This window comes from Idiotropiscis lumnitzeri, chromosome 18 (genome assembly GCF_059441095.1).
Source record: "Idiotropiscis lumnitzeri isolate Australia: NSW breed Sydney's pygmy pipehorse chromosome 18, RoL_Ilum_1.0, whole genome shotgun sequence".
Classification (NCBI taxonomy): Eukaryota; Metazoa; Chordata; class Actinopteri; order Syngnathiformes; family Syngnathidae; genus Idiotropiscis; species Idiotropiscis lumnitzeri.
Window position 1 is genome coordinate 12,617,178 of NC_142408.1, and position 12,304 is coordinate 12,629,481.

The following is a 12,304-nucleotide window of genomic DNA, read 5'->3' on the forward strand; positions in this document are numbered from 1 at the left end:
AGATGGAAAACAGAAAGGACACCGATGTATATATATATATATATATACATATACATATATATATACATATATATACATACATATATATATATATATATATATATATATACATACATATATATATATATATATATATATATATATATACATATATATATATATATATATATATATATATATATACATATATATATATATATATATATATATACATACATATATATATATATATATATATATATATATATATATATACATATATATATATATATATATATATATATACATATATATATATATATATATATATATATACATATATATATATATATATATACATATATATATATATATATATATATACATATATATATATATATATATATACATATATATATATATATATATATATACATATATATATATATATATATATACATATATATATATATATATATATATACATATATATATATATATATATATACATATATATATATACATATATATATATATATATATATATATATACATACATATATATATATATATATATATATATATACATACATATATATATATATATATATATATATATACATACATATATATATATATATATATATATATATATATATATATATACATACATATATATACATATATCTATATATATATACACATATATATATATATATATATATATATATATATATATATATATACATTTACCATTCGAAGAATTGTTCCCACAGAGCAGAGAGAGTATATAATTGTGCTGATGCTCATTGTGGGTTAAAGAAACGTGTCTGACTATGTACTTACGTACTGCATGTATGTAGGCATATGTACGCACAAGTTTAAGTGCAATTGTATGTATATATATATATATATATATATATATATATATATATATATATATATATATATATATATATATATATATATATAAGAGTAGGTTTATACGTTGAGTTTTTCCTTTTTTTTCTTGTTGGGATATTTTAGATAAATGATCTATTGTAATGATTTGAAAAAAAGTAAAAAAACACAAAGAAAAGGGGGTAGGACTAGATAAATTATTTTCTTCTTACTCCCTTACTCATTATCTGTACCGTTTCTCCTCACAAGGGTCGCTGGAGCATATCTCAGCTATCTTCAGGCAGTAGGCGGGGTACACCCTGAACTGGTTGCCAGCCAATCGCAGGGCACACATAGACGAACAACTATTCACGCTCACACTCATAGCTAGGGACAATTTAGAGTGTCCAAACAACCAGCAATGCATGTTTATGGAATGTGGGAGGAAACCGGAGTACCCGGAGGAAAGCCACGCAGGCAAGGGGAGAACATGCAAACTCCACACAAGGAAGGCCGGACCCGGAATCGAACCCCACACCTCTGCGCTGTGTGCCCATTGTGTTAAACAGTCGGCCACCACGCATGATCATTTGTTTTCTTCTTCTTTTTAAATGTTTTAGTTCAGACTAAATTAGTTTCTGTTATCTGTTTATATGGTCAATAAAAAATCCATCAAAAAAGTAGAAGTTGTTTGAAGGTTTACAATTAAGTAACAGCTATGCTAATACTGTTAACTCAACCATAGCATTTCACAATGTTTGCCTTAAACTAGCAAACTTTCAATAAATGAAAATACGTGGTTTAAGTGGACATTTGGGTGTTCAAATAAACAATGTTTAATTCTATTTTGCTAAATGTATTAGTTTTACAGTATAACTCATTTAGGGATTACAAATCAACAACTTCAAGTACCTGACGCACTTTGATTCTTATTGGGAGAACTGTGTGAGGGAGTCTTTTTGTTTCTTCACAGTGATGTTACATGAGCCTCCCATTTCTTGACAGTAAGAGAGTGCGAACATGCTGCGGAATATTTTAGTCTGTTAAGTTCAACTGTGTCAACTGTCTTTTAATATGTTTAATTATGTTTAAAGCGGGCGGCAGGGGAGAACCTTAAAAAAAAAAGAATATATCTCCCTGTCAGTACTGTAGTTTTGCTGCTTAGCTATTTAAGTAAAACATGGCACAAATAGTAAACTTTAATCCTTGGGAAATATAATTAAAGCGAACACATTTTTTTCAATTTGCTGTACTTGTAAGGCCTACAGCATAAATACTTGCAAATGACCATTTAAAAAAAATATTTTAGCCTATTGATATGACTGTACCTTGGAGATGATGAGCGGCTCTCCATGCTCCAAGCCACCCTGAAGCGTGAAGCCCCACGGTGCTCCACCCTGCAGCTGGGCCTCCACAAGCGTCCACCCGCCTCTTCTTCCTCCGCCCGCCGCCTGCTGGAGCCCCGCCCGGCCACCTTCCATGCCTGTAAAGGAAGCGCTCCTTCCTATCAGGTTCACCGGTCCTCAGTCCGGCTGCGACCGGGCGGACCGCGGGGGGGACCAGGCTGACGAAAAGTGTATGTCCTTCACGAGCACATGACCGTCGATCATTTACAACTCCTGGTCGAGGAAAAGCAAAGCAGGAGGTATCCCAGCACCGAGTTGCAAAGTGCACAGTGCATTCCTAAAGCGCAAAAAGTGGCGGAAGGTCCAGCAAAACAACAGCAGGACACTCACTGGCAATACAGTTCGCAACAGTTGGGCAAAACGTTGGAAAGCTCACTGAATGGAGGAAGGGATCACGCTTCAAGATAAACGAAGGTCAAATCACATTTGTCCAAACAGAAATCCAAGCCGCGCTTCCTCCCTCTCTCACTGTGTTTCTGTCTCTCTCTTCCGAAAGTTTAGCATCACAATAGAATTTGGTGCGACTCACTGAGCAAAGAGAAAGGGGGGGAGGGAGGTTTGAGGGAGAGCCCGAGAGAGAGAGAGAGAGAGAGAGAGAGAGATGTGAGACGACTTCGTGAAAGGAAACCAAAAGAATGACGTAAGAAGAGTTAGTGTTTGATATATATATATATATATATATATATATATATATATATATATATATATATATAATATCCACAGTACACGTATTTTATATATATATATATAGGCAGGTAAATATTTTAATTCAATTTACTTCAACAAAATTTTGCATACTTTGCTTTGCTAAGCCAAATTCAATACTGTACCATATTAGCTGTACATCTTTAGCACATCATCTCAGAACATCCTTCTCAAGTTACCACTGGGCCTTGCAAACCAACACTGCTGGAGTGTGGTACTGTACTGTGTAAGTTTTGAGAATTGTTTCTTGGAAAAATGCCTGTAAAGATGACTCTGTTTGAATCGTATTCAAAGTATCAGATGAGTCTTTGAATTAAAATATACTTCATATTTAGTGATTTTACATTCATATTACTCAAGTAAATATCTGTTACAAGCTTGACAAAAATGGTAATTGAAAAATGTGATTAATCGCAATTAATTTTCTTTGTGAATAAACATTTCTAATTGCTTGACAGCACTATATATATATATATATATATAATTTTATTTTTGGCTCTGTTACATACGTCTCATGTCATGACACTGCATAGAATGTTCAGTGATTTTTTTCTTTTTTTTATAAATTAGTGTCTACATGTCCTTCATAGTTAATGTATTTTTACAGCTTCTGGATGCGTTTTGGGGCAACTTGCACATGCAGTCATAAACCCAGAGTGGTTCATTTATATTGATGTATGACGATTTTATAGCAGATTCTTTTTATGTGGATCAGAAAGGTGTCCAATGGCCAATGAGTTAGGGCAACAAGGATTAAAAATATGTATCACCAAGTGTGGTTTCATGCTCACATGGATTAAAATTAAATACAGGCATGTCCAGATTATAGCAATGTCCTAGTAAAATTAATATCAATGAGAACATTTAAAGTTACATATGATACTGCAGCCATGTTGTGTCAGCTTTCATTTAGATTTGTGTGCTATCAAGTTCACACAACACAGGTTGTATATCTTGTTTCTTTTGACAGACCATGAAGGGTGTTAATTATAATTACGGCATGTGGTTCTGGCCCTAGGTTGAAGGCATTACTGTACAGTGCAATTCTTTTGAAGCAGCGGTCGCTCAGTTCAAACTTTACTTCATGACTCTTGGGAGCCATTGCTCGTTGATTGAGAACATCTGACAGTTTGCGCTAAACAAGAAACGTATTATTAGTGGACAATGAGTGGGTTTTTTCAACAGTTGCCCTTTCGTGCCTGAGGAATTCCTCCTGACTGAGAATTGCATTACAGTACCTAACAAATGTAGATGAAAATATCCCCATCTAGAGGCAGAAGATATAGAACCTTCCCAGTCATCTCCCAACAATATTGTATTACAACACAAAAAATAAATAAATACATATATACATATATAAAGCCACATTGCTTTGTGTTTTTCTGGTTAGAAAGAGTTTGCTCTAAATACAAAGAGTGGTGCATGTCAAACTCCAAAAACTCAATCTGTTTCTGTAACACATCTGAGTTTGGGAATTGAAAATGGATGACATGTTTAAAAGTAAAATGAATTAAAAAGTGTTGCACCACAAGTGTTATAGTATCCTCTCGAGGGCAAGAATAAACATCAATAACACACGCAATGTCCCCTTTTCATAGTTTATACAAGTATAGTATGTATATGTAAAGAGTCTGCCCTCCACACAAAGTTGAAAACCAGCAAGTAAGATCACCCACTGAAACGTAGCTACTGTAATTATGATAAGGCACTGGGGTTAGTTTTTAAAAAGTGCAAATGTAAAATTGTCTTACTTAATTACTGAATAAAAAAAAATGCCTGTGTGCCTTGCGTAGGATTCTTTACACAGATATTAACGATCTACATAAAAAGAATTAATGTCCAAAACGGAAACATTGACAGTAAATATACAATGTTGACATATACACAGTATATAAATTACATACATAACAGCATGTGCACACAAATTGACTGTGTTGAGTAATTTAAGAAAAGCATTAAGATTGTTACATTTACATATGTTGTTTAGATTAGAATTGTTTCAATCTTAACAATTATGGCACTTTCAAATGTTATGATTCCCTTTGGACCATTTCTGGAGTTTGCCTGTTCAGTATTGTCGCTGTTAAGTGGTGCATCTGGTCAATTAATGAACAACAATTTTCTATCTTCTTCTAAATTATTTTTCCAATGTATGGTTTTAGTTTGCCAGTACAGGATCTCTGACCAAGGCAGATCCAACTCAGTGCTTCACAACTAATTTAAGCACGCAGCTTCTAAATGACCTTCAAGAAGCTTTCATGCACAAGAGATGCTCTTCTCCTGCTTGAGTGGAAATCATGACCGCAACATTATTATTACACAATAGCAGGCAGCATTGACGTTAAAAGCTTTTTTGAGGGCCAACTAAACGTGCTCTGACATGTTGTGGATTGTCTCAATAATCTTCATCTTCATTCGCTTCACTTTGTCCGGAGGAGCCTCATTAAGACACTCCTCCACATACTTTAGGAAACCAGCATGCGGCGACATTATCTGACTTTGATAGATTTTCTTCATGAAGTCCAGCACCTCGATGGTGGCAGGTGGCGGCTGTTGGTTTACACGTTTGTGCCCCAATGCGCCGCCGTCGAGGTGAGATGAGCATGTTGAGGACGAGGACATTGAGTTCTGGGTGTCCAGTGGAGGAGGCGAGGTTGGAGACTCAAGTGTCTTCATTTTGTTCTGTGTTTGATTAGCAGTTATAAATGAGTCGTGGCACTGTTGAGAGGAAGATGTGGGAGGGGCTTGGTTGTCTGGAGGGTGGAGGCTGATGTCCACTGCATGTGGAAAGAGAACATCTTCAGGCTGCTCCTCGTCACAAGAGTCACAGAGGAACATGAGCTCTCTGAAGTGTTTCCACTTGGGTAAATAAAAGTCTCCTGAACCGCAGGTTTTGGTAGAGTTCACTGCCTTATGTTCACGTTGGAAAATGGTTCGCAGGTTCCGAAACTTTGTCTTGATGTCTTTCACTATTGAAAGATTAACAAATCGCATTGGTGACATTTGATAAATCTGAAAATGTCCATGAAAAATAATTTATAATGGAAAATATATTAAGCATGCCCAGAGTCAAATCAACAATTTTAGGAACTAAGAACACATCAAAGTTGAACCAAGTCAGACTACAGCATGACCGCAGCAGACCAGTTTTTGCATGTCTTGCGAACATGACCAGAGATGGCAAAGAAAAGGAGATTTAACATCAGCCGCAGAGTGATAAAAGTGGTTCATGTTTCTGTGTAACCTTACCTGTGAAAGGGAACCGTTCATTGCAGGAGAGTAAAACGCTCAATGTTTCCAACAGACGCTGTCTCATTAGTTTGTTCTTGTACCTCTCTGACTTATAGTTCCACAAACAATCATGCTCTGGCGAAGAAGGCAAAACAAATGAGAACTTGAGAAATTATTCCAATGTCATATTACAATTTTCAAAACAATACATAACACATACTTTAATGTCCGCTTATAAAATATTTAAGGACCTAAACGGCAGATAAAAATACATACTTGTCACCATATTAGGTACACCATAATGAGTTCTATGAGAAAAAAAAGCTGCCATGCTCAAGTTTTGATGGACACTCTCAGGGACATTATTCATTCAAAGTTTATGTTAAAGGCGCTAGATAACGTAACCGTAACAGTATGATGCAGCACTGTGCAAACCAAAACTGCAAACCTATTGCTAAACGAATAATGTTAGCGGGAATGTGTCAAATGTTGGCTGCAGCAGCTAGTTTATCAACTTGACAGTTACTCACAACTTACAACGTACCATAATCACAAACGTACTTTTTTGATGTGCAATGGTATCGTCATTCAACCTATCAAATGAGTGAAAAAAAAAACTGAAACCAATGGCCACAAAATAATACTGCATAAGGATTATTACACTACAGAAGGCAAACTTCAAGAACCAAACGTCAATGTGTTGGCCATCAATCAATGATGTCTTCCAATGTGATGTACATACCGGAGTAAAATGATATGAGCTGGTGAACTTTGGTCTCATTCCACTGGCAACGGGAGTCAGAAATGGGCCCACATTCTAGTTGAACAGGACTGGATGGAGAAACTTTTATAGGAGGAGAATTTGTACAAGGTTTGCTATCCAGTGGTGAACTGGATCGTGAATTGGGGCATTTGACAGTTTTTAGCTTCTGTGGTTTAACATCATCTGGACTGGTTGTGACAATTTGGAAGCCCGCAGAGATATTGGTGTAGGTTGTGGGAGCGTTGCTGAGGCCGGCATTGTTAGTTTGGGTGGAGCATGAGGAACTGTTCGGGAAGGACAACGCTAATTGGTTTCCAAGCTCCGGCACTTGGGCTTCCAGTGGTGTCGGTTTCTGCATGTCGTCTGAACTCTCGTCATCGTTGCACCACTCGCAGAGGAAGAGCAGCCGCTGGTAATGCTTCCATTTGGAGTGGTAGCGCTTATCAGATGTGCTGCTCACTTGGACCACTTTGTATTCACGGTTAAAAACTGTGCGAAGATTCTTGAACTTGTATTTTATATCTTCAACTGCAAGGCAGGAAAGAAGCAAAACTGGTTCAAAAAATTCTTTGAATTGTTGATTATAGCTAAAAATACTAGAAAGCATGGCAAATAAAGTCTATGTATTCAGTAACACGACTAATGTTATGTTGATGTTGTTGTGTGTACTGATTGGTAATCACGCAGGGTTTCATATTTATCCAATCAAATATTGTGTATGTCTACATTGGCATCGTATATGAACCTATAGTAGTGCATCTTGTGTATTTTGTAATTTTGACATTGCTGCATGTTGATTTGCAAAATACTTACTTGAGAAAGACGAAGATTGGTCAGACAAGCGTCTCCTTAGGATCTTCAGAAGTTTCAGTCGGAGCGGACGATTGTTGTGGTTTTTAGACTTCTTGTTCCACAGACAGCCGTGTTCTGCATATACACAGATGAGACCCATTCAACTAGGAAGCATGCTACCAGTGTAACAATCATTGTGGGACATTTTTACTTTTTTTCCACACCTCAAAGAAAAACATTGTGTTTTCCTTGTGCAAATTCAGGGGACGTTACCAAAGTACGAAGACTCGATTTGAATGTTTGTCATGCTTAAATCAATAATAATGCTTTATAGAATATATGACACAAAAACTATGTTTACTTAGCAGTGACATCTCACCAATGTACACACGCACACAATTTTTTAAAGAAAGGCAGGACCCCTAATATTGTTGTTCTATAAGGACATTTTCAATGACCAAAATAAAAACAAATGATTGCAAATATCAGTCACCAAAGCTACACTTCAACAAGCCGTGGCCGTTTCTATTCCAACAGGTATTACTATTATGACAGTAGGAGACAGTGTCATAGCTTTTGTTACCCATTCATCCATTTTCTGAACAACTTATCCTCACTAGGGTGGCGAGCGTGCAATAAAGTTGTTGTTAGTTGTAGTCTGCGTAATACTCTGGTTTAGAAACTTCTCTTTCTTCCGTGGTAAACCTCAAGTACAGTTGTACTGATGTGTGGGGAATCTGAACATGTAGCCAGGTGATTAAAAAAATGCAACCGTAACGAATATAGTTATTTCACGCTAGTTGTTGTTCCAGGTTACCCGTTTTGTGTTATTGGTGGAAAAGGTAGAGAGGCTCGGCAGCGGCGTTTGACTGGTTAGCATTTACCTTATCCTAAACGTAGGCCATCTCGGTAGTGCCGCTTTTGTTTACGTTGCCTCCGCCACCTACGGCACCTGCCAAACCTGCCAACATTTCAGAGTCTCGTCTGGGATGTTGCAAGCATGGTGAAAAGTTGCTAGTACAGGTCAGTTGTACTGTAACCCAATGTTGATTAAGTCGATAAGATTGTAGTTTCCAGCAGCGAAGGTAAAAGTACACTTAAAAGGGAAACACCACGGCTCGGTTGCCATCACTCTCGGGCTGTCAGACCCTGTGATAGCCGAGGGAGTCTCGGCTCCAGCTCTCATTCAAGCTCACTAAAAATATTGACCCCAAGCCTTAATATTTATAAGTTTTTAAGAGAAACTTTGGCTGATTTTATCCATGCACAACCGTCAATTTTAATTCAGTCACCTCATTGCGAAATGGGTTCACTATAAAGCACTGTAAATAGTACATCCGCCGTTTTTTTCCCTCAATACAGCAGGAGGAGTAATTCTAGTTCCATTCTAGTTTCGCAATAGAAGTGCGAACATGCCACTGACATATGCAATCAATGCATTAATGGCTTGACGAGCGATGTGATTATAATTTAACTAATCATATGCATCACTGGCAGCATGGGGGATTGTGAGATCACTACATGCAATGAGCATACAGACTTTTTTTAATTTATTTATTAATTTTTTTTGCATACAAACATTTATGCTTGGTAGCCAGCTTCCCACGGTGCACTTGTGACAAATAAATTGGCCACGAACCAATGTGGTACGAGTAGAAAATATTTTCCTCACCACTCAACATTTGCACAACTTGTTATTGACGAGGCGGGGAACAGAAAGTGCGCACTCTGAAACTGCATTACAAAACCCAATTCCGCTGTTTCCTTAGCCTTTGCTTAAGCTCTATGAAAATCTCTTGTGTTGATTAACTCAGAAGAAAATGTTTGAATGTGAAATTATTTTGCCTACCTGCGTAGAAATCAATCAGCACACGTTCCTTCTCTTCTGTCCAAAACGATTTCGCTACCATACTTGAGAGCATGTAGGACGAGGACGACGTGGTTGTGACGGAGGATTCAGGAGGAAGGATGGAAATGATGAGTCCTGGGGTTGTGAGAGTATGTTCACTCTCCTCCTGTGAAACAATTAATGAGGACTGCAGGGGGGCATCGTTGCAGTCATCCAGGCCTGTAGCCTGCAGAAACATCAGCTGCTGATAGTACTTCCACTGCGGTACAAAAACGTGTGGACCGCACACCTCGCTCGCCTTCACCGCTTTGTACTGCCGTTGAAAGGTGGTACGAAGGTTCTTGAACTTGCTCTTGATGTCTTCCACTGGAGATGGAAAACAGATCAGTGTAAGATCGAGGTGGTGGGCGGAGCGTGTTTAGGTTTTGCAAGGTTTTATGGCACACAATACACAATACAGAGGTGCAGCGTTCGGTTCTGGTATCCGGCCTTCATGTATGGAGTTTGCATGTTCTACCCGTGCCTGGGGTCCTCTGGTTTCCTCCCACATTCCAAAAACATGCATAGTAGGTTAATTGAACACTTGAAATCATTTGGTGTGATTGTGAGCTTGACTGGCTGTTTGTCTTTATGTGCCCTGTGATTGGCAGGCAATCAGTTCAGGGTGTACCCCGCCTACTCCCCAGAGATGGCTGGAATAGGCTCCAGCATGCCTGCGGCTCTCGTGAGGATAAGCTGCTCAGATAATGGATGGATGGGATGGATGGATCTATAAGTTCGCAAGTCAGTGAATGTAATTGGTGCAACTAGCATTAGCGCTGGGGCAACCAGTGCAAAACGTTAGTCTACAGCAGGGGTGCCCACGTACAGATGATTCATACGATCAAGATTGTTATCTGGGTTCTCATAGCTTGGTGATGAATTGCTCATTTGAATCAGGTGTTTTATAGGAGAGCTGGATAGGGGGGCTCCCAAGGAGCCCATTTTTGGCATCGCTGGTCCAGAGCCCTTTTCTGCTGTAAAAAGAAAAATGCATTGTAATCAGTAGTTTTAACACATACCTGTGAAAGGAGCTGGTGGGGGTTGAGTAGACAGAAGAATTCTCAAATGTTCCAACATTTTCCATCTCACCTGTCGATTTTTGTAGCTTTCTAATTTATGGTTCCACAGGCAACTATTCTCTAAAAAATAAAATACATCTTGGAGTTACAAGTCATAATCTTCACCAATACAGACTTGTTCTTTTTATAATCTCAAGAATAAAATTGCGATGAATGTTATGAATAAGGTCGGAGGGTCGAGGCCGGAAGGCTACCCATATCGCAGACGGAGGACGGTGGACCAACAAAAGTGCCCAGCTCCGGAAGTGGAGCAATATTAAAATAAAGCAAATGTTTTAAAGAATTCCTGTAATAGCAGGAATTCACAAAACTTCACTTGTTTTTTTGCAGCAGTCATTTTAATACAGGTGTTTCAAAAGAAAAACTTTCAAGAGATGAAGCCTCATCCTTTAGTTAAAAAATATATATATGTAGTACACAGGGCGAAGCGGTTTTTGTAACGTTTGCTGCTTTGTTCCCATTTCGAATTCCACAATTAAAATCAAGCCCAGAATATGTCCGCCATTCCAACTGAAACCCCTTCAAATCAGAATTCAGAGTTTTGAAACGTGTAGTTTCACAACTGCGCCGTCTTCTGTAGCCAGCGTGTTTCGGCTGCTACGTAAAGCCAGTTATCTGCCCGGAGTTGCTGGTCGCCATTGCTGTGGTCACACAGTTGCTTATTTCATACGCAACTATCGGTTGAAACAAGCAACGGTTGCCATATAATGGACAGCTCACTGTCAACATCGCGAGATTCGCGATGCACTTAAAACTTTAACAAAAGGGTACTTTTCTGCGTATAAAGATTTAAAATAATGGCCACTTTCACTTACTGGAAAAGAATGAAATGAGTGTCCTTTCTTTCTCCTCTGTCCAGTATCTGTCCGGCGTGAAGCTGATTGGAGAGACCTCCATGTTTGTTGTTGCGGTTTGGTCCCCTTCCTGCTTGATTCCATGATCACGTGATCGACCATCCAGGCTCCGGTTGGACGCTAGTTACACGAGGTTCACCAATAGTACTACACGTTGCCCAGAAGAGGTCGCTGTTTAACGCGGTTACACACAACTAGACTTTAACAGTATTTCTTTTTGATACTATCTTTATTAGTCCCACATTTGGAATATTTAGATCTAAAATAAGCATGCTTAATAAATTATCAGCCGTATGTACAAGTTGTTCATTGACAGTTACTTGAGTGATTACCAAAGCTAATTATTTGCGCAAAATCTCAATGATTATCATTATGCAGAGGTATTGAAGGTAATTGAAAAAGACTTCAAGCGCCTGTGACTAATGTATATTGACCCAAGAAAATTGAATAGAAATCTAAATAGAAAATAATTAAATCATAGTAATAAATAGAAAAGGAAAAATAAGAGAAAATACAAAGTTCAATGATAAGGAGGGGGCTTTTTAATTGTTTTCCCGACAGGGCATCAATTTCCTTGACGATCTCATGGATGCGCGGATTGGTGAGTAGAAATATTATGAAGGGAAAACTACATGTCATACATTTGCATATGTCATAACACAAGATCACAAACGCACACCGATCTGAGAGGGACTCAGTTAAGATGGTGTCATCTTATGTTCCCG

General features: G+C 37.9%; 2 protein-coding genes across 3 annotated transcripts in view; both read right to left on the reverse strand.

Annotated features, from left to right (window-relative positions):
- The window catches only part of shroom3 (shroom family member 3), a 55,399-nt gene extending 52,662 nt beyond the window's left edge, over positions 1-2,737 (reverse strand). The window contains exon 1 of the mRNA XM_088281226.1: positions 2,187-2,737. Within this exon, the coding sequence (XP_088137352.1) occupies positions 2,187-2,339 (153 nt within the window). The 5' untranslated portion in view covers positions 2,340-2,737. The remainder of the gene's footprint in view (positions 1-2,186) is intronic.
- A 1,818-nt stretch (positions 2,738-4,555) lies between these two features.
- LOC148319562 (uncharacterized) lies at positions 4,556-11,683 on the reverse strand. 2 transcript variants are annotated; one of them, XM_088281512.1, is made up of 8 exons: positions 11,541-11,658; positions 10,666-10,785; positions 9,894-9,970; positions 9,605-9,830; positions 7,777-7,890; positions 6,943-7,491; positions 6,219-6,335; positions 4,556-5,938 (listed from the first exon to the last, which is right to left on the reverse strand). In XM_088281512.1, the coding sequence occupies exons 1-8, from the start codon at positions 11,620-11,622 to the stop codon at positions 5,334-5,336; spliced, it is 1,890 nt and encodes a 629-aa protein (XP_088137638.1). In that variant the 5' UTR covers positions 11,623-11,658; the 3' UTR covers positions 4,556-5,333. The 2 variants fall into 2 exon arrangements, with proteins under 2 accessions (XP_088137638.1, XP_088137639.1); XM_088281513.1 differs by having other exon boundaries at positions 9,605-9,970; positions 11,541-11,683.
- Positions 11,684-12,304: the final 621 nt, after the last annotated feature.

Excerpts from the sequence above, each read along its gene's own strand:
- LOC148319562 (XM_088281513.1), bottom strand. The coding sequence starts at position 11,622 with ATGGAGGTCTCTCCAATCAGCTTCACGCCGGACAGATACTGGACAGAG. Across the intron at positions 9,971-10,665 it reads CCCACCAGCTCCTTTCACAG|TGGAAGACATCAAGAGCAAG; the intron begins GTATGTGTTAAA and ends TTCCATCTCCAG. Across the intron at positions 6,336-6,942 it reads GCTCATATCATTTTACTCCG|AGCATGATTGTTTGTGGAAC; the intron begins GTATGTACATCA and ends CTTCTTCGCCAG.